The sequence below is a fragment of the Bos indicus x Bos taurus genome, chromosome 3 (genome assembly GCF_003369695.1).
Source record: "Bos indicus x Bos taurus breed Angus x Brahman F1 hybrid chromosome 3, Bos_hybrid_MaternalHap_v2.0, whole genome shotgun sequence".
Classification (NCBI taxonomy): Eukaryota; Metazoa; Chordata; class Mammalia; order Artiodactyla; family Bovidae; genus Bos; species Bos indicus x Bos taurus.
This window is the reverse complement of record NC_040078.1, coordinates 78,902,343-78,923,760: the sequence shown is the minus strand read 5'-3', so window position 1 is coordinate 78,923,760 and position 21,418 is coordinate 78,902,343. Positions and strand designations below refer to the sequence as shown.

Genomic DNA, 21,418 nt, shown 5'->3' with positions numbered 1-21,418 from the left:
ATCCCAACATGACAAGTGCCTTGTTGCTAGGCAGTTCCAGAAGGGAAGATGAACATTTTAGATTTTCCAAAAGAAAAGGAGAATGCCTGCCTCTCTGTTTAAGCCCTTTTGAAGAGCCCGTGGCTACATTCACTTGACACCGTAAGCACCTGTTCTGGCTGAATTAAAAGCCTGAGGGAATATTTCTTCCCGTTGATATCCAGTAAGTCTTTCTTATTCATCACTGTCTTAGAGCTAACACCATAAATCAAATCCTCAGAGTTTTTCATTTCTTCATTTTTAAAGGCTGTGAAACTGGTTTAACTTTTTAAATTGTCAGTGCCTGTGTTATACATACATCTATGCATGGTAAGTTGTTGATTTTCCCAGCTGATGAGTGAGATGAACAGTTTTTTATAGCCATCAGCTCTGAATCACCTCTTCTTCTGAAGTTGTCCATAACTGACTTTCTTTCTCCCTTCCTTTCTTCCTATTCCCTAATTAGAGCTTATAGAAAGATAGCTGCCCTAGAACAATCCTAGATCTCCAGATGTTGTATACTAAGAAAGATTGAGAATGACATTATCCCTGAAATATTTTACAATTGCTCTTAACAAGTAAGTACTGCTGTAACTACTGCCCTCCCCAGGAGGAGGCAATGTTCGGGTAGAGTTCAGATTTACCAATGTATTTAAAACTAGCTACCATTTCTTGAGCCCCTGCTATATTACACAAACTTTTCTTAAATTCTTTATAAGCATTTTTCTCATTTAATCTTCACAATCATTCTCTGAGTTTGATACTATGATAATTATTCCCATTATAAGAAAAGAAAACCGAGAGTAAGAGAGTTTGTTGTTATTGCTAAGTCATGGCTGACTGTTTTACCACCCCATGGACTATAGCCCGCCAGGCTCCTATGTCCATCGAATTTCCCAGGCAAGAATACTAGAGTGAGTTGCTATTTCCTTCTCCAGAGGATCTTCCCAACCCAGGAATCAAGCCTACGTCTTCTGCATTGGCAGGTGGATTCTTTACCCCTGAGCCACCAGGGAAGCCCATTAAGAGAGTTTATGACTTGCCTAAATATTTAGGACTTGAACACCAATCTGACTCTCAAACTTAGTAATACTGTCTTTCAAATTTTTAACCTTTGAGAAATTATATCCAACATATTGCCACATCAAGAAAAACAGTGATATCATCACCACAACTGATGGGTAACTGTTACAATTACAGCATGCTTACCTATTTCTTCTCACCAGGTAGATGGTAAATTTGAGATTACTGTCCAATTTCTCTATATGCTATAAAACATCCATAATACCTCACATAAAATTTTCTGGGTAATAAAAATAAGTAGATGATTGTAGAGGTAAGAAAAAAAAAAAAAAAAAAACTATGTCCAGGAGGTATTTGTTCTGATTCTTTTTAATCAAATTGGTTTCCAGTTTCTCACATTTTACATTATAGTTTTCTATGGCATTGTATGATAAAGCAAACTAATAAACTGCACTGGACATTTCAGAGAAATTTGCAATACCTTTTCAGTACTTAAAGCACTTTTCCTATGCTAGAATCAGAAATCTATTTCCCCCTTTGCTTAACAATCCGTTGGGCACATCATAGAATTTTTATTTTATAGCATTTTTAGAGGCAATTCAATCACCAGTTCACTTTTGTTTGATATAAGATATAAAGTCATTCTGACTGTGTGGTTTGAAAAGGTTGTAGTTCCCAATTCCACATTAATAACTTTACTGTTGTTAATACTTAACACTGCTTTTGATTTTAATATTCCTAACAGATTTCTCAGTCCTCAATAACTATAATAAAATGCATATTTTAGAAATGTGTAAAAATTTGCAGATCTTCTCCAAGTTTATTTATAAACCCAAAATAGGGCATTTATGCTATTTATTCAGCAGTAAATACAAATACAGCCCTAGGTATTGCTTTTTAACCTATGTGCTGTGTTTCTTGTCCTCTTTACAAGTTCTTTAGTCAGCAGGAAAAACAACAGTGTAGTTGAACTCACTATATAAGGCAAATGCCCCTGAAGCATGCAATGGTCTGAAGGTATAGGTTCTCTGGGGGTACAATTGGCCACAATCACTGGAGACTGGTAGTGATGATATTCATTATTATTGCTATGTATAATTCATCAGTGTGCAGGGCTCTGAGTGACTGGCTGAATAAATGGTAGATCACCTGTTTCTCGCTATAACTCTATGAGGGTTATTCTTTTCTTTTTAATTGATGTATCGGAGAAGGCGGTGGCACCCCACTCCAGTACTCTTGCCTGGAAAATCCCATGGATGGAGGAGCCTGGTGGGCTGCAGTCCATGGGGCCACGAAGAGTCGGACACGACTGAACGACTTCACTTTCACTTTTCACTTTCACGCATTGGAGAAGGAAATGGCAACCCACTCCAGTGTTCTTGCCTGGAGAATCCCAGGGACGGGGGAGCCTGGTGGACTGCCGTCTATGGGGTCGCACAGAGTCGGACACGACTGAAGCGACTTAGCAGCAGCAGCAGCGTAGTTGGTTTATAATATTGTGTTAGTTTCAAATCAGTTCAGTTCAGTTGGTCAGTCATGTCTGACTCTTTGTAACTCCATGAACTGCAGCGTACTAGGCTTCTCTGTCCATCACCAACTCCCGGAGGTTGCTCAAACTCATGTCCATTGAGTCAGTGATGCCATCCAACCATTTCATCTGTTGTCCCCTTCTCCTCCTGCCTTCAGTCTTTCCTAGCATCAGGGTCTTTTCCAATGAGTCAGTTCTTCGCATCAGCTGGCCAAAGTATTGGAGCTTCAACATCACTCCTTCCAATGAATATTAAGACTGACTTCCTTTTGGGTTGACTGGTTTGATCTCCTTGCAGTCCAAGGGACTCTCAAGAGTCTTCTCCAACACCACAGTTCAAAAGCATAAGTTCTTTGGCACTCAGCTTTCTTTATCCATACATGACTACTGGAAAAACCATTGCTTTGACTAGACAGACCTTTGTTGGCAAAGTAGTGTCTCTGCTTTTTAATATGATGTCTAGGTTTATCATAGCTTTTCTTCCAAGGAGCAAGCATCTTTTAATTTCATGGCTGCAGTCACCATCTGCAGTGATTTTGGAGCCCCAAAAAATAAAGTCTGACACTGTTTCTATTGTTTCCCCAACTATTTACCATGAAGTGATGGGACCAGATGCCATGATCCTAGTTTTTTGAATGTTGAGTTTTAAGCCAACTTTTTCACTCTCCTCTTTCACTTTCATCAAGAGGTTCTTTAGTTCTTCTTCACTTTCTGCCATAAGGGTGGTGTCATCTGCATATCTGAGGTTATTGATATTTCTCTCAGCAATCTTGATTCCAGCTTGTACTTCATCCAGTCCGGCATTTTGCATGACATACTCTGCATATAAGTTAAATAAACAGGGTGACAATATACAGCCTTGACATACTCCTTTCCTTTCAGGTGTACAGCAAAGTGATTCAGTTATATATGTATATGTATTTTCCAGATAATTCAGTTAGAGGTTATTGAATATAGGTCCCTGTGCTATACAGTAAATACCTGTTGCTTATCTCTTTTATACACAGTAGTGTGTATCTGTTAATCCCATAATCCTAATTTACCCCTCTTCCCCCACTTCTCCTTTGGTAACCATAAGCTTGTTTTTGTTGTGATTCTGTTTCTGTTTTGTAAATAAATCAATTTGTATTGTTTTTTGCAACTTTATTTTTAAATTGAAGGTAATTGCTTTATAGAATTTTGTTGTTTCCCATGAAATATCAACAAGAATCATCCATAGGTACTTCTTCCTGAACTTCCCTCCTATCTCCCTCCCCATCTCACCCTTCTAGATTATTATAGAACCCCTGTTTGAATTCCCTGAGTAATACAGCAAATTCCCATTGGCTATCTATTTTATGTATGGTATTGTAAGTTTCCATGTTACCTCTCGCGATACATCTTACCCTCTCCCTCCTCCCCTACCCGCTCCTCCGTGTCCATAGGTCTGTTCTCTATGTTTCTTCATTGCTGTCCTGCAAATAAATTTGTCAGTGCCATCTTTCTAAATTCCATATATGTGCATCAGTTTTTATATTTATATTTCTGACTTACTTCACTCTATATAGTAGGCTCTAGGTTCATCCATCTCATTAGAACTGACTCAAATGTGTTCCTTTTTATGGTTGAGTAATATTCCACCATATATATGTACCACAGCTTCTTTATCCATTCATCTGCTGATCGACATCTAGGTTGCTTACATGTTCTAGCTGTTGGAAACAGTGCTGCAGTGAACACTGGGGTACATGTGTCCTTTTCAATTTTGGTTTCCCCAGGGTATATGCTAGGAGGGGAATTGCTGGGTGACATGGTGGTTTTATTCCTAGTTTTTTAAGGAATCTCTGTACTGTCTTCCATAGTGGCTGTATCAATTTACATTCCCACCAGCAATGAAAGAGGGTTCCTTTTTCATCACACCCTCTCCAGCATTTATTGTTTGTAGACTTTTTGATGATGGCTATTTTGACTGGTATTAGGTAGTATCTCATAGTTTTGATTTGCATTTCTCTAATAATGAGCAATGTTGAGCATCTTTTCATGTGTTTGTTAGCCATCTATATGTCTTCTTTGGAGAAATGTATGTTTGGTCTTTTTCCCACTTTTTGAGTTGTTTGTTTTTCTGGTATTGAGTTGTATGAGCTGCTTGTATATTTTTGAAATTAATTCCTTGTCAGTTGTTTCCTATGCTATTATTTTCTCCAGTTCTGAGGGTCGTCTTTTCACTTTGTTTGTAGTTTCCTTTGCTTTGAAAAAGCTTTGAAGTGTAATTAAAAGCCTTTTTATTTTTTACTTTTATTTCCATTACTCTAGGAGGTGGGTCACAGAAGATCTTGCTTTGATTTATGTCTAGTGTTTTGCCTACGTTTTCCTCTAACAGTTTTATAGTTTCTGGTCTTACATTTAGGTCTTTAATCCATTTTGAGCTTATCTTTGTATATGGCACTAGAAAGTGTTCTAATTTCATCCTTTTGTATGTAGCTGTTCAGTTTCCCAGCACAACTTATTGAAGAGGCTGTCTTTGCCCCATTGTATATTTTGGCCTCCTTTGTCAAAAACAACATACCCATAGGTGTGTGGGTTTATCTCTGGGCTCTCTAATTTGTTCTGTTGGTCTATATTTCTGTTTTTGTGCCAGTACCATACTGTCTTGATGACTGAAGGTTGATCCCTCCAGCTCCATTTCTCTTTCTCAAGACTGCTTTGGCTATTTGAGGTCTTTTATGTTTCTATATGAATTGTGAAATTTTTTGTTCTAGTTCTGTGAAAAATGCCATTGGTAATTTGATAGGGATTGTGTTGAATCTGTAGATTGCATTCTGTACTACCAAAATTGATACCAATATTGATTCTTCCTCCCCAGGAACATGGAATATTTCTCCATCTGTTTATGTCATCTTTGATTTCTTTCATCAGTGTCTTATAATTTTCCATATATAGTTTTTTTGTCTCCTCAGGTAGGTTTTTTCCCCTATATATTTTGTTTTTATTGCAATGCTGAATGGGACTGATTCCTTAATTTCTCTTTCTGTTTTTTCATTGTTAGTATATAGGAATGCAAGTGATTTCTGTGTATTAACCTTGTATGCTGAGACTTTGCTGAATTCACTGATTAGTTCTGGTAATTTTCTGATAGTTTCTTTTGGGTTTTCTTTGTATAGTAACATGTCATCTGCAAACAGTAATAGTATCATGTCATCTACAAGTAGTCATTTGTATTGTTTTTTTTATGATTCCACATATAAGTGATATTATATAACAGTTTGTCTTTCTCTGTCTGACTTCACTTAGTATAACCTTTTGGTCCATCCATGTTGCTACAAAATACATTATATATTTATATATCCACTATATATTATAAATATATATATATTTATAATATATGCATTATATATAATATGCATATTATGTATATTATACACACACACACACACCCCCCACATCTCCTTAAGCCAATGCTCTGTTGATGGGCACGAGGGTTGTTTCATGTCTTGGCCGTTTTAGATAGTGCTGCTATGAACATTGGGGTATATGTATCTTTTAGAATTAGAGTTTTCATCTTTTTCAGATATACGCCCAGGAGTGAGATTGCTGGATCATATGGCAGCTTTATTTTTTAGTTTTTTAAGGAACCTCCATACTCTTTTACATAGTGGCCGCACCAGTTTCCACTCAGTGAGGGTTATTCTTAATCACACTTGATAAACAAGGGAAATGAGGTCAAAAGTCACACGCATTACTAGGAAATGGCAGAGCAGACTGGGACGGCTGAGCCCAGATCCTATCATCTCTGTTTAATGAGTGCCATTGTGGGCTTATCGGAGGAAGTTGGGTCGGTGAAGCTTTTGTCCATTGTCAAAAGCAGTCAAAGACTTCACCTGGGCCCTCTTTATCACCACTCATCACCCTACCTGAGATCTTGAATGTGCCTGTTTTGCTGGCTACATGTTTTAATGAGTCTTCATTGACTCCATCAAGCTTAGCAACATAATTTCCAGAGCTGCGCTCTGCCTGGCTGCTCCACGTGGCCCATCTTTGCTGCTCTGGGTGCTGTTTCACACTATTCCACTGCTCCCTCTTCCCTCCTCCTTCCTTCCTGTGCTCTCTTACCTGGTTGGCATCTTTTGCTGCTTCCCATGTTCCTGTTCTGTGGTCTCTGTCCTTCCTGCTCCCCTCCTGCAGTCAAGTTCGATAAGACAGAAGCCTTTCAGGGTTGGCTTCTGGGCTTCAAATCCTGCCCCCTTTACTTACAAGTTCTGAAATCTCAGCTAATTAATTCTCTATGCCTCTGTTTTCTGTTTTCTCAGACTTCAAAAGCAACATTGCAATACTGATACCTATCTCATAGAGTTATTATGAGGAATAAATGAGCTAATATATATATAGAAAGTGCTTAGTTTAGTACCTGGCACATAGCAATCACTTGCCTAATAAAATTTTTTATACATTTTTACAATGGTGAGTAATTTATATCAAGAAATCTCATCCTTTGGTTGAGAGATAAATGACTTTAGCCATTGTAAGGAAAACCCTTCCCCCCAGAGAGGAAACAAGTTACCCCTTTAAGGTGCTTCCCATTCCTTCAAGTTCTCCTTGGCCACAAAGAGCCTTGGCTGACTGCCACAGGGACTAATACAGCAGCCAAGTTTTGTTTTTCTCTTAACTCTTGCTATTCCTGTCTTACCATATGCCTTCCATATTTCCAGTGCAGGGATGGGGGGTGTTGGCAATAGCTCCATGGTCTGGGTCTTGTGGTCTTAGGAGGTTGGGAAGAAAACTGAGGGAACAATGGCTTTCTGTTCACTTGCTCACAACAGTCATGCGTTAGAGCACATATGATAACTTCGTGTGCAGGTCAGGAGGGGTAAGTGTCAAAATTCAAAAGATGCTCAGAACCAGCTCTGCCTGGCACTTTTCATTAAGCATTTTGTGTGAAGCCTCCTCTAACAGATGGTATTATTTTTTCCATTTTAAAAATAAGATCATCAAGTGAGGCCAAGAGAAGTTAAGTAATTTGGTTCAGATCTACATGATGTGATTCCAGTGTCTGTACTCTTAACCACCTCACTGTCTTTCTCCTTTCACTTTGCTGCACACCCTCCTTGACACACTACCCTCCCTGTCTTCGGTTTCCTCATCCATAAATGACTGGGCGTTTCTTCCAGCTCTGACATTCTGGCAGTCTAGGTTGGCATCTGGGTTTTGACATACTATTGCTGGTGGTCCCCCTCTTGAGCGTCCATCTGGATGTGTATGGACCGGCTTTGTTTGCTCATTGCTGCTTGGTTTATGCTGCACCTGTCTGTGATTTGGTCTCTTAATCAGATGACAGAGTCCTTTACCGTGTTTCCCGTACCAACCAAACACCCTTTCTTCCATTACCATCGAGTAAATCCTTTAAGGAATACAAGAGGGCTTCAGGAATTCTCTTCTGGTAGTTCCTGAATATGTGTTGCCTTGGTCCATGAGTTCATACAATTTCAGAAGAAAAGATGCTCTGCAGAGTCTAATCAAGGTTGAAGTAAAGTATAGTAGAGTGAAAGCCCAACAGCTGTTGAGCTCTATTTAGTTAAACATCATTTGCTTCGTTTTTCACAATCTTGTGAGTTAGGTAATTGCTCCAAGGCTCAGGCAGAATGAGGCCTCACAGCTTGTACAGAGAGTTTGAATTGGAGTCTGCTTTATGTGACCTTTCTTTTGGTGTAGTAGTAGAAAGAAGCACTGGATTGGAAATTTCATTCCATCTCTGCTACTAATTTTTCATGTGCTGCTTTGATTCAGAAACTCTTCATTGATAAAATCAATCTATAAAACTGACTATCTTGAAACTAAGTAATCTAAAGAGATTCTGTACTTTGAGCCATGTTAATGCTTTATTCATCTCAACTGGTTAGGAGTCAGACATGGAATTGCCTTTAATTCTTCTCTCTCCCTTATCTCAAGGTTCAATTACCAAGTACCATCAATTCTTTCCTTAAAATGCCTCTCTGTAGTCTTCCTTACTATTTCTGTCACCCACTAGTGTAAACTGGACCTTATTTCACCTCTGGAATCCTGAAATAGATTGTAAGCTGTCCATATTCCCAGGCTCTATCCAGTTTTCCTCCCCGTTCTTCTTGTGTGCCACATACATACTTGCTTACTTCTTGCCCTTGTTTGAAACCTCAATTGTTCCTTTTCTTATCACTATGGTATCAAGTTCTCTGGCCTTTTATAAGCAGAAACCGCTCCAAATAAGCTTTCTGTTCTTCCATGTCCACCATCTTTATCTTATCTCAAAACCTTTGTCAAGACTATTTTTTGTAACTTCCTTCTTTGAATTCTTCCAAGTCCTTCAAAGTCCAGCCCAAGTATAGAAAGCAAGCCCTGTACCTCTTGTTCATCAGGAAGACTGTATCCTGAGCACAAGCATAAGGCCAGGCACATAAGAACTTGGTAAGTGTTAATTGAATTAGTATCAATATATGACTCCCTTCCACAAAGGATCCTTGACTACTATATCTTACATTCTTGTCAGGATTCTTTAAACCCCAATGGTACTAATTTACAGCTTTGTGATCTTAGGGTCAGAGAGTTGCTTTGTTTCCAAATACTTAAGGAAAAATGAAATCAAAGAAGGGTTTTAGATTGGCAAAATTTGTCCCTAGTCACCTTTCTTCCAGGTGGGAAAAGACAGAATCTCTTCCTGTGTGTCAGGCCCTGTTCTGAGGGCTCTGTCAGTGCTTTGCTCACTGAATCATTACGTTAACGTCGTGAATCAGGTGCTGTATTGTGGTTGTTCAGTCGCTAAATCAGTGCTTTATTACTCTCAACTTATCGATGGTGAAAATTGAAGTCCTCAGAGAGGTTAAGTTAATTTGCCTAAGATAAGAAAGCTAGAACATGGTTCAACCTGGATTCAAACCCAGGGGTGACCGAGTGTGCAGTTGTCAGCATTTTACTCTGCTAATCCTCACACCATTGCAAAACATAGGAAAATATTGAATATATCATCAGACTAACTCCAAGAATAAAAACATACAATCTCCTAAGGCAGATTCTACAATCAATGAAGCACAATATGATCTTATTAGGTATGGAAGGCCCTTTAAGTTCAGCTCTTGTTTATTCATCATCCCCAGTGAGATGTTCTCCTAGCTATTTATAAATAGATGTATCCTTGTGTTTGGGCATTAAATGATAGCAACCTTGCCCTAGCTCAAGCTCCTCTTTTTCCTTTTAAGGATTTTCTCTGGCCCTCTGAAAATGTGCCATGGCTAACGGCAGGATGTGCCTTCTTTAAGGAAGCTCTACTTCCTAGAGTTTCTCTGGCATGCTGTTCTAGGAAGCTCTGCAATGCAAGCTTCTGATCTTCTGAATAAAAATGAAGAGGGCATTTGTATTTCCCACTGGTTGAGTTGGCTCAACCTGATGTAGGTTCACATTCACAAAAGCACAGACAGGCTTGTTTCCAGGCTTGCAATGGAGATGGAGGAAGGCAGGCTGTGTGCCCAGCTTCCTTGTAAAGCATGGTATTGGATATGTGTCACTGGTACCCTTTAAAATCAAGGCTCCAGAGCTTTCCCTCCCCCACCACAAGTCACAGGATAGTTTATCCAAGATGCCCTACTTCTGATGCCAACTGGACCCTATTCAAATGAGTATGCAGATCAGAAATTGTTTTCTAAATGGTGAATGCATCCATCATGGATAAAATGATCTGAAATAAGATGTCTCAAACTTTCCCCCTATTGGATTTTCAAGCTTAATATTTATGCTCTACTTGAAAGTTTTTCCCTCAGAGAAGCTTAATTATGTGAATTTCAGTTATTTAAAGAATGTCAACCTGGTTAAATCACGTTTTTGGAGTCCATGCTTGACAAACAATAGTAGTAGTATTTTGATATTTACAAGTTTAGCATTCAGATTTCCAGTATTCATACCATGCATTTTAGATTCACAGTAAGGAGTGATTTGAAGGTCCTATGGTCTGACTATGAAACACCCAGGTATGAATTCAGAAGTTTAAGTGAGGGTCAATTATAGTATACAGTAAGTTCCCTACATATGAACAAGTTTCATTCCAAGAGTGCATTCATAAGTGCAATTGTTCATAAGTCTAGCAAAGTTAGCCTAGGTACCCAACTAACAATTGGCTACATAGGACTGTACTGTAATAGATTTATAATACTTTTCATACAAATAATACATAAAAAACAAATGCAAAAAATAAAACATTTTAATCTTACAGTATAGTACCTTGAAAAGTACAGTAGTACAGTACAACAGCTGGCATACTGGGGCATGTTCAGATCTTGGAAAGTTCAGAACTTGAAGGTTTGCATGTAGGGGACTTACTGTATACCTAGCTGTGAATCCAACATCCACATCTCACATGCTCTGTTAGTCTCTGGAGTAGTAATTATAATTTGGGGATTCTCATCCAAATGTTAAGGATAAACTCTACATCTGAACACTACACCTGAAGTGAAATAACTTCAGGCTTTTGTACAAATGGTTGTCACATAAGGCTTTTAGAGCTTTCCCACTTCACACTCATAGCCAACATTGCTCATTCATCAACTGCCCTGGCCAGACGCAGCTTGCATCAGAATCCTCCACAAAAGGTTAACTGGCTTTGGTGTTTGAAGATGAGAAAATTGCCCAGCATTGGGATTTGGAAGGTCTAAAACAAAAGCAAAGGAGAAAAGGAAATATATAAGCATCTGAATGCAGAGTTACAAAGAATAGCAAGGAGAGATAAGAAAGCCTTCCTCAGCTATCAATGCAAAGAAATAGAGGAAAACAACAGAATGGGAAAGACTAGAGATCTCGTCAAGAAAATTAGAGATACCAAGGGAACATTTCATGCAAAGATGGGCTCGATAAAGGACAGAAATGGTATGGACCTAACAGAAGCAGAAGATATTAAGAAGAGGTGGCAAGAATACACAGAAGAACTGTACAAAAAAGATCTTCATGACCAAGATAATCACAATGGTATGATCACTGACCTAGAGCCAGACATCCTGGAATGTGAAGTCAAGTGGGCCTTAGAAAGCATTACTATGAACAAAGCTAGTGGAGGTGATGGAATTCCAGTTGAGCTATTTCAAATCCTAAAAGATGATGCTGTGAAAGTGCTGCACTCAATATGCCAGCAAATTTGGAAAACTCAGCAGTGGCCACAGGACTGGAAAAGGTCAGTTTTCATTCCAATCCCAAAGAAAGGCAATGCCAAAGAATGCTCAAACTACCACACAATTGCACTCATCTCACATGCTAGTAAAGTAATACTCAACATTCTCCAAGCCAGGCTTCAGCAATATGTGAACTGTGAACTTCCAGATGTTCAAGCTGGTTTTAGAAAAGGCAGAGGAACCAGAGATCAAATTGCCAACATCCGCTGGATCATTGAAAAAGCAAGAGAGTTTCAGAAAAACATGTTTCTGCTTTATTGACTATGCCAAAGCCTTTGACTGTGTGGATCACAATAAACTGTGGAAAATTCTGAAAGAGATGGGAATACCAGACCACCTGACCTGCCTCTTGAGAAACCTACATGCAGGTCAGGAAGCAACAGTTAGAACTGGACATGGAACAACAGACTGGTTCCAAATAGGAAAAGGAGTACGTCAAGGCTGTATATTGTCACCCTGCTTCTTTAACATATATGCAGAGTACATCATGAGAAACGCTGGGCTGGAAGAAGCACAAGCTGGAATCAAGATTGCCAGGAAAAATATCAATAACCTCAGATATGCAGAAGACACTACCCTTATGGCAGAAAGTGAAGAGGAACTAAAAAGCCTCTTGATGAAAGTGAAAGAAGAGAGTGAAAAAGTTGGCTTAAAGCTCAACATTCAGAAAACGAAGATCATGGCATCTGGTCCCATCACTTCATGGCAAATAGATGGGGAAACAGTGGAAACAGTGACAGACTTTATTTGGGGGGGCTCCAAAATCACTGCAGATGGTGACTACAGCCATGAAATTAAAAGATGCTTACTCCTTGGAAGGAAAGTTATGACCAACCTAGATAGCATATTCAAAAGCAGAGACATTACTTTGCCAACAAAGGTCTGTCTAGTCAAGGCTATGGTTTTTCCAGTGGTCATGTATGGATGTGAAAGTTGGACTGTGAAGAAAGCTGAGCGCCGAAGAATTGATGCTTTTGAACTGTGGTGTTGGAGAAGAGTCTTGAGAGTCCCTTAGACTGCAAGGAGATCCAACCAGTCCATTCTGAAGGTGATCAGCCCTGGGATTTCTTTGGAAGGAATGATGCCAAAGCTGAAACTCCAATACTTTGGCCACCTCATGCGAAGAGTTGACTCATTGGAAAAGACTCTGATGCTGGGAGGGATTGGGGGCAGGAGGAGAAGGGGACGACAGAGGATGAGATGGCTGGATGGCATCACCGACTCGATGGACATGAGTTTGGGTGAACTCCGGGAGTTGGTGATGGACAGGGAGGCCTGGCGTGCTGCAATTCATGGGGTCGCAAAGAGTCGGACAAAAGTGAGCACAAAGTGAGCGCAAAGTGAGCGACTGAACTGAACTGAAAACAAACTGCCTCTTTTTTTCTCTTTTTAACATAAAGCCTGACATTAAATGGAATTTCTTCCATTCTCTCCTTGCCAAGCAGTCTCCAAAAATATCAGGAAAATGGATCAGTTTATTTGGTCTGCCCATCTCTGGCAATGAGATTGGTATAAATGTTTTGAGAGGATATAATGAAGAAAGGAATAGTGGGGGCCATATCTCATGAAGGTGAAGAATAAGTAGGTGCACACTGGACAAAATTTCTACATAGGCAAAATGATGTACCTTGTTCCTCAGAAAGTCAACTTGTAGACCACTAAATCAGCCTACTTATTGGCTTCCTTTGAGAAGTTTGCAACAAGGAAAAGTAACTTTTTTTAGAAGGGTAACTTCACTAATTTCGTTACTAATTTACAGAACACACTTAGATTTTATGGGTTGGTGATTCAGTTTCAAGTACTTAACATTTTGGGATTCTTCCATGGCCTCAGATTATAGGTCTATTTTCATGTTAGTTTGCCAACTGGAGTGTGAGCACCATGAAGGTGGAGAATGTCTTTTTTAAAATTTGTATCCAAGAAACTAGCAACGTGCCTTGTTTTTGGTGAGTTTGAATGAAGAAATAAATAGATGATATTTGGTATGAATGCTTTTATCATGGAGTCTTATTCACCATAAGGCAATCTTAGACCTCTTCCAATGACAGTTTCTCTTTTTTGCAAAAGCTTTTCTGAAAGTAAATCCAGACAACTGGATTCATATTCTCTTCTGCCCATTTTTTCCTGAGTGTAGGCCTGGCTTTGTGTCTGTGTAACCTATCCTGTTGCATAAGGCTTAGAAGGGCTCTGCACTTGGCTCAGTGCCTTGCTCTTACTTGCTTAGAATTCTTAATTTTCATGTTGCACCAGGCCCCACAAATCAGGTACCAGGTCATGTGCAATGACCAGATTGCAGGTCATTGCAGTGTACCAGGTTATTACAGTTACTAGTGGGCTAGATTAGCAGCTGTAGAATAACTAGTCTTTCCAATTTGGCTTTTCTTGCCCCGAGCTGAATGCACAAGTAATGGCTGAGTTTGTGAGGTGTGGTGCCCTTTGTTGAATGAAAGCCTTCTCTAGCAGCCATCATACCCGGGAAAGGCATTCCTTGCTACCTGGCCGCAGAGGAATGGCACTAGAATCCTGCCATGCAGGTATTGTAATTTGATTTCAAAGAGTAAAAGAGAAAAATCATTAGAGAAAGGGACTTGGAGAAGGATAACAAAGTACACAATTTCGAGGCCCTTCCCTCCCACGAGAGACAAGGAAAAGGGGGAGAAGACTGAGTCTTAAAAGTTTCCCAAGAGATCCCCCGAGGAACCATATTGCTGGGCCTTTTTCTTCCCCTTTTATTCCAGGATTTAAAGATTCTAGGATAATGCTTCAAATTTACCATGTGCTGGAAACACCAACCAATCTTGTTCAAATGTGTGATGTGATGGAGCAGGTCAGGTAGTGGGAAAGCGGTGGGGTTTGACATTCTACATTTTTTTTTTTTTATATTTCATTTCACTATTTCTTAATTGGATTATAATTGTTTTACAATGTTATGTTTGTTTCTGCTCTACAATGAAGTGAATCAGCTATATGTGCATTTATCCCCTCCCTCTTGGACCTCCCGCCCACATCTCACCCCTCTAGGTCATCACAGAACACCAAGCTGAGCTCCTCGTATTATACGGCAGGTTCTCTTCTCAACATCACTAATTATTAGAGAAATTCCAATCAAAACTACAATGAGGTATCACCTCACACCAGTCAGAATGGCCATCCCCCCAAAATCTACAAGCAATAAATGCTGGAGAGGGTGTGGAGAAAAGGGAACCCTTTTGCCCTGTTGGTGGGAATGTAAATTGATACAGCCACTGTAGAGAGCAGTATGGAGGTTCTTTAAAAAACTGAAAATAGAACTACCGTATGACCTAGCAATCACACTCCTGGGCATATTCCTGGAGGAAATCATAATTCAAAATGGCACATGTGTCCCAATGTTCATTGCAGTACTGTTTACAGTAGCATGGGCATGGAAACAAGCTGAATGTCCAACACAGATGAGTGGACATTCTGCATTTCTAATAAGCTCATAGGTTAGGCTGACGCTGCTAGTCCAGGGACCACACTTTGGGCAGCAAGCTGACAGGTTTGTCATGTTTTAGGTTTTGGGCAGATATTGAATTTCTGTTTCATCCTGACTTACAGTGGAGCTAGCACCCTTCCCTGAAAGCAGTCTGGTTTACGCTGAAACAAGCCTGCACAAGTGTAAGCATGCATGGTGGGGCTTAGAATCCTTAGGGATTCAAATATGGGAGAAGTTTAACTCAAACGCCTTCAATCATGAGGTTTATTATTTTACACAATTGATGGAGCAGAGAGAGTAAAAAAACAAGCTCTAGCCTTTTGCTACCACACCGCCACCATCATGGGGCGCATGCGCGCTCCCGGGAAGGGCCTGTCCTTAGAATCCTTAGGGATTCAAATATGGGGGCAGTTTAACTCAAACGCCTTCAATCATGAGGTTTATTATTTTACACAATTGATGGAGCAGAGAGAGTAAAAAAACAAGCTCTAGCCTTTTGCTACCACACCGCCACCATCATGGGGCGCATGCGCGCTCCCGGGAAGGGCCTGTCCCAGTCGGCTCTGCCCTATCGCCGCAGCGTCCCCACCTGGCTGAAGCTCACTTCTGACAACGTGAAGGAGCAGATCTACAAACTGGCCAAGAAGGGCCTGACTCCTTCACAGATCCGTGTGATCCTGAGAGACTCTCATGGTGTTGTGCAAGTACATTTTGTGACAGGCAACAGAATCCTGAGAATTCTTAAGTCCAAAAGACTTGCTCCTGATCTCCCTGAGGATCTCTATCATTTAATTAAGAAAGCTATTGCTATCCAAAAGCATCTTGAGAGGAACAGAAAGGATAAAGATGCTAAATTACGTCTGATTCTGATTGAGAGCCATATTCACCAGGTGGCTCGATACTACAAGAACGAATGAGTCCTACCCCCCAATTGGAAATACGAGTCATCCACAGCCTCTGCCCTGGTTGCATAAATTTGCGTATTGTACTAAAGTAATAAAATCATTGTTTAACAGAAAAAAAAAAAAAAAAACAGGTTCTAGGAGCATACTGTCATCAGGATCTAGGCTTTCTTTCCTCCATATTGCTATCCTCAGAACTGGAAAATGACTATGACTGTAACAAGCATTAGCTTTGGATAAAACAATGTCCAGAGGCAGAGGGAGCCATCTCTAGGGTGTCTCTGTTTAGAACTCAGATACATTTCCCAGAAGCCCCAAGCAAATGTCTCGTGTTTCATGTCTTGGGTCTATCCCTAACACAGTGGTTTAGCCAGGGGAATGAGACAACTGTGATCAGATTAGCTTAATGAGGGTAATCAGGGTCCACTTGCTGGAGCCAGAGAGGCGGGGGTTAGAGTCCCCTGAATCACATGGATATGTGGAGGAGGGGATATCTGAAATAAGTCCAGGTAGTGTCAGGAAGAGAAAGTGTGCTATGACCAGGGAGGGAGGGGCTAGGTACTGGGCTAGGAACCAACCAAGTGTCTACTCACACACACTTCCCAACAAAAGGCCTTCATTTCAAGAAGGGCGGTAGCCCATCTCATCACGGGTGTGCAGCTTGGAAGTCTGGAGGGCCAAATGATCTTTTCCTTCGCTGGATTAGCCGTTGCTGAAGCTGACCTTGAAAATGTTTGGTTTGATTTTAGGAAAATCATTTGAACTTCAGTCTTTGATTGGGCAGCTGATGGTTGATGCTTAATTACAGTGTGGGATAGGAATAAATGTGTGACTACAAAATAAGTACCAGATTGATTATGTGGTTGGCTTCATTTGATTGAAACATTAAATGTTTTTCAGACTCATAAGTCTCATGAATAAGGTCATCTTTGTAGCTCATACATCTACACAGATAGAGGAAACTCTGGCATCTAACACTTTGCTGATCCAGTTGTTGAAACATTAACAATTTTTGCTAGTATTCTTTGGTATAGTTCTGTTTAGACAGTAGATGCATTTTATAGTAAACAATGGAAAAACAACCAGACTTCTTGACAACATTCCTGGAAGACCTAGTGAACTGCCATTTTGGCATTCCAGTGAGCTGCCAAAAGCTACTTTTAAAGTGTTTCAGAAGTATTTTGAGAGAATTTATTCCTTGATACAGAGTCCTATAGTTAGATTATGCATTCAATGAACCTACTGCCCCCATTTATTTAACAATGCTACTAAAAAAGTTAACAGGCAGGACAACATGGAAGGTAAAAACACAGACTCTTAAGTCTAATTGCCTGAGTTTAAATCTTAGTTAAGCCGCTAGCTAGCTGTGTGACCTTAGGCAAGTTACTTAACCTCTTTATGCTTCAGTTTCCTCATCTGTGAATTGAGGATAAGAAGAGTATCTATAGTTCTTGTCTGTTGTGAATATTAAATGGACATATATAGAACAGAGCTTGGCTTTGAGTAAACAGTTTGTAACTATTAACATATTTGCATGTTTATATATGCCTCCCATGGGGCAGGCCCTTTATCTCTAATCCTCAAAACAATCCTGAAAGATTTTGGAGTACTGCAAATACCAGTGGCTAACATTAGTTCAGCACCTACTATGATTATGCACCAGGCATTGTTTGGGGTACCAAGCAGGTATCATCTCACTGAAGCCTCACAATAACTCACAGGAACAATTTCCCCCATATTATAGATGAGGAAACAGATGTGAAACTGCTCAGAGAAATCAATTAGGAAAAAAAAAACACTTTGTGCTTTTTAGATGTGGAAAGCTGGCCCCAGGGAATAGCCAAGGAGCATCATTAGAAAAGAGAGAGAACTGAATTGCTCTATAAAAGGAAGTTGGAAAAAATTCAAATATCCAGGAATTGCCCAGGAAAGGACTTTGAAAGGACTGTAGTGAGCTATGATCTGCAATAGACTGAGGAGCTGAGGAACAATGAAGAAATCTGACAGAAGGAAGATTCTCTGTGATAATAATGACTTGTGATTTTTAAGAGTAGAAATATTTAAAATTCAATTTTAAGTAAGCTGCATGTATGCTAAGTCACTTCAGTCATGTCCGACTCTGTGCAACCTTATGGGCTATAGGCCATGGACTATGGACTCTGTCCATCAGGTTCTCCAGGCAAGAATATTAGACTGGGTTGCTGTGTCCTTCTCCAGAGGATCTTCCCAACCCAGGGATCAAACCTACCTCTCTTTTTAAATCTCCTGCATTAGCGTGTGTGTGTGTATGTTTTAACCACTAGTACCACCTGGGAAACCCCTTTAAGTAACCCACTTAGTAATAATATAACCTTTCCATTATTACTCTCTATTTGTTGTTGTTAGAATCTATTATCCACTACTCTTTAATATGTAATATTTAGGGGACATTGAGGGGGAAGCAGACATTGTCCTGAAATATCAGCATGAAGTACAGAGGAAATAAAAATGAGTTAGAAAAGGAAAAGCACATCAAGAATTTGATTTTACACTAGACCATCTGAACAAGATGTGCCTAAAACGATTATGCCCCACCCAGTAAACCTTGAAGGTATTGAGGAGCCAGTCAGTAAGAGTATCGTCATCTGCAGGGTTGGGGCTTAAGAGGTTTCTACTTCAATACTGAGAAGTGTTCCAGAGGCCAGGCGACTTGGGGCTGTCCATTTGGCTGAGTCCTGGGTTATTTGGAGGAACATTCTATGTTGTAGCAAGAAGAGACCTTAGTTAAACATACCTAGTCCAGAATCTTCCTTTGACAGATTTGAAAACCAACATCAGAGAAAAAAAAGTGACTTGCCCAATTCCAAACAAAGAGAAACAGAGGAAAGACCAGGAGGACCAGATCTCCTGAGTGGGAGCCTGCGGGCAGTCCTTTCTGCTGCTGCATCTTTCATAAGAGAGGGTTCTGTGCTTTTAGGATGCTTTGGGAAAGTCCTAATGGCTTAGAACTCTCCAGCAGGCCGATTGGCTTAGCATCTGGGAAATTCTGAATCACATCAGATGGAATGTTTTGTTTACTTCCTCCCCACAGTACTAAAAGGGAGAAAGCGTTCTTTTTTTTCTTCTTCAGCTAATTTGCTGGAAGCAGTAAATAATTTCCCAGTTCATCTGGTCTCCTTTGCAACCAGTGTCTTCCTGTGGCCATCTACTTGCCAGTTTCCGAGAAGGATTATCATCTGGAATATTTTGCTTCTTTTCAGAACTTAGCAAAGAAAAGCAAAAAGTTCTCTTCCTAACTCTTCTCTTAGTAAACCTGCCATGCCTACTACTAGTGGCAAATTGTAACACCGAAGTCCCACCTAGGGCAGTCAGTTCAGCCAGGAATGGATGTGCATTCAGATTGTTCAGCCACGCTGTTAAACCAGGACTGTTAACAATCATCTAGTTCAATGTGTCAGAGGCACTTTTTAACTCAAACTAAAGTCAACATGCAGTAAATTAAAAAAAACAATAAAACTAGAGTTTCCCCAGTTGAAGTTAGGGGTTGAGAACATTTTAATCTCCTCTTTGCACTGGAGTAGCAGTCCCTGAAACAGGTCCCTAAAAAAGCAATTCAATAGCTATTACTAAACTTGTCCAACTTATTCACTTTACCCACAGTGACACTCATGTTTCAGAGTGACCTTCCCAAAGTCCAGTGGTTAATGAATAGCATGCCTGGAATTGAACTCAGTCTATTGACTGTCCTGTAACTCACTTAAGTTGATAAATGCCCTTTTGACTTCTTTCTCACCTGGAACCTGGAAATAAGATCTCCTGGGAAGCAGAGAGTGATGGGATGGGGCTGGATAGGCGCTATGCCTCTGTGTGCTATGCACAGGGAAAATTCAGTGTGAGGAAGCTATGGTTGAACCTGACTGATCTAAACTTAGTGCATACAAACATGCAAAGAAAGCACACAGAAATTTATTTAGTATTCTCAAGAGACTTGAGATTTCTATGTCATCTGCCATTTTCTCTTTACAAGGGTGCAAATATGGTCCCAGAATAGTTTGAAATTATGCATATAGAAAAGCATACTGCAGCAGTTACTCTTTTTGTAAAAATGGGATGGCAGGAGATATTTACCAGGCATGCAAGGGATCAAATGCTAAAAGTCACACAGTGGGCTGGCTAGCTGCAGGACCTTAGGCCCACACTTCACCACACTGTTTCAGTCACCTCCCTCACAAGAGAGGAACAAGAAAGAAGTGAGATACTATACATTGAGCCCTTGGCACAGTGCCTGGTACAGTAAGATGCACTACTATTAATTATTATTATTACTATTTAACTAGCTTAGTAATAGCACTTCTTAGAATAGCCCCTTGGGGTTTATAGTTACCCAAGTCCTCATTTTCCAAATGAAGGAACTGAGGTCTGGTGAGTTTAAATGAAGTCACATAGTTAGGAAAGGGACAGAAAATGAGATATAAAACCAGGACAACCTGACTCCAGTGTCCATTTGCTTTCTGCTACAGAGACTCCTGATAAATTTTTATTTGGGTGTAATGTCATAGGGAGAAATGTTCTGGCCAGTGCATAGTTATCTGACATATAATTTGGATACCCTCTTTTTCTTTTTGTGCTGGAAAACTTGAAACCAAATTTATTGCCCAAGTACAATCTGTCTAATTAACTCTGAAAGAATGTATCCCCTTCTATTTACATGGACTCTTGCTTTCTATTTTATTGGTTTTTAGTTTTAAACATACTGTGTTTCTCTTGGGTGTGTCTTTATGGGAACTGCCCAAGTTATTAGAAAAAGGTGAAATGCAAATTTAAATATTTCAGAGCTGTACTAGGTTTCAGGGTATATAAAAAAGATAAACCTAAGTGTCCAGAATCTAGAAACTTCCAGTTAAAATTGAGGACAATAACACATACACATATATAAAGTGAGGTAAGTAAACTCTAAATGAGAGAGTTATGGACAGAAAATATAAAAGAAATCTGAAAAAGGGGAGATATTTCTAAATTGATGGGGGGTGGGGGTTAACAAATCAGAAGGACTTTCTGAAATTCAGGCTCAGAGTTCTAGAACAAAGTGTCAGAGTGGAATCCCAAAGCTGGAAGACTCGTGCTCCTCTGGGAAAGTTAAGTGAATCGTTTACTCACTCAGTTATTCGACACACTTTATTTATCTCTCCTGTGCAAGTCTCTGGGTAATTGCCAGGCAGTGAGTTCAATACATGTGGTCTTTGCCTTTGTAGAATTTCAAGTCTGGTTTGTCATGAAAAACTTTTCGGTTTCTACCATGTTGTAAATTCTAGGAGAAAGCAAAAAGCACTTGCCTGCCAATCCAGACGACTTA

The 21,418-nt window shown here is 39.9% G+C and overlaps 2 protein-coding genes across 17 annotated transcripts in view; both read left to right on the top strand.

The window, feature by feature from the left end:
* The window catches only part of SGIP1 (SH3 domain GRB2 like endophilin interacting protein 1), a 232,978-nt gene that overhangs the window by 17,922 nt on the left and 193,638 nt on the right, over nucleotides 1–21,418 (top strand). The window lies entirely within an intron of this gene.
* LOC113889764 (40S ribosomal protein S13-like) lies at nucleotides 15,680–16,116 on the top strand. Its single transcript, XM_027536994.1, has one exon. It carries the CDS (start codon nucleotides 15,703–15,705, stop codon nucleotides 16,099–16,101), a length of 399 nt encoding a protein of 132 aa, XP_027392795.1. The 5' UTR covers nucleotides 15,680–15,702; the 3' UTR covers nucleotides 16,102–16,116.

Bases quoted from the DNA above. Each gene is read 5' to 3' on its own strand.
- LOC113889764 (XM_027536994.1), top strand. From the start codon at position 15,703: ATGGGGCGCATGCGCGCTCCCGGGAAGGGCCTGTCCCAGTCGGCTCTG.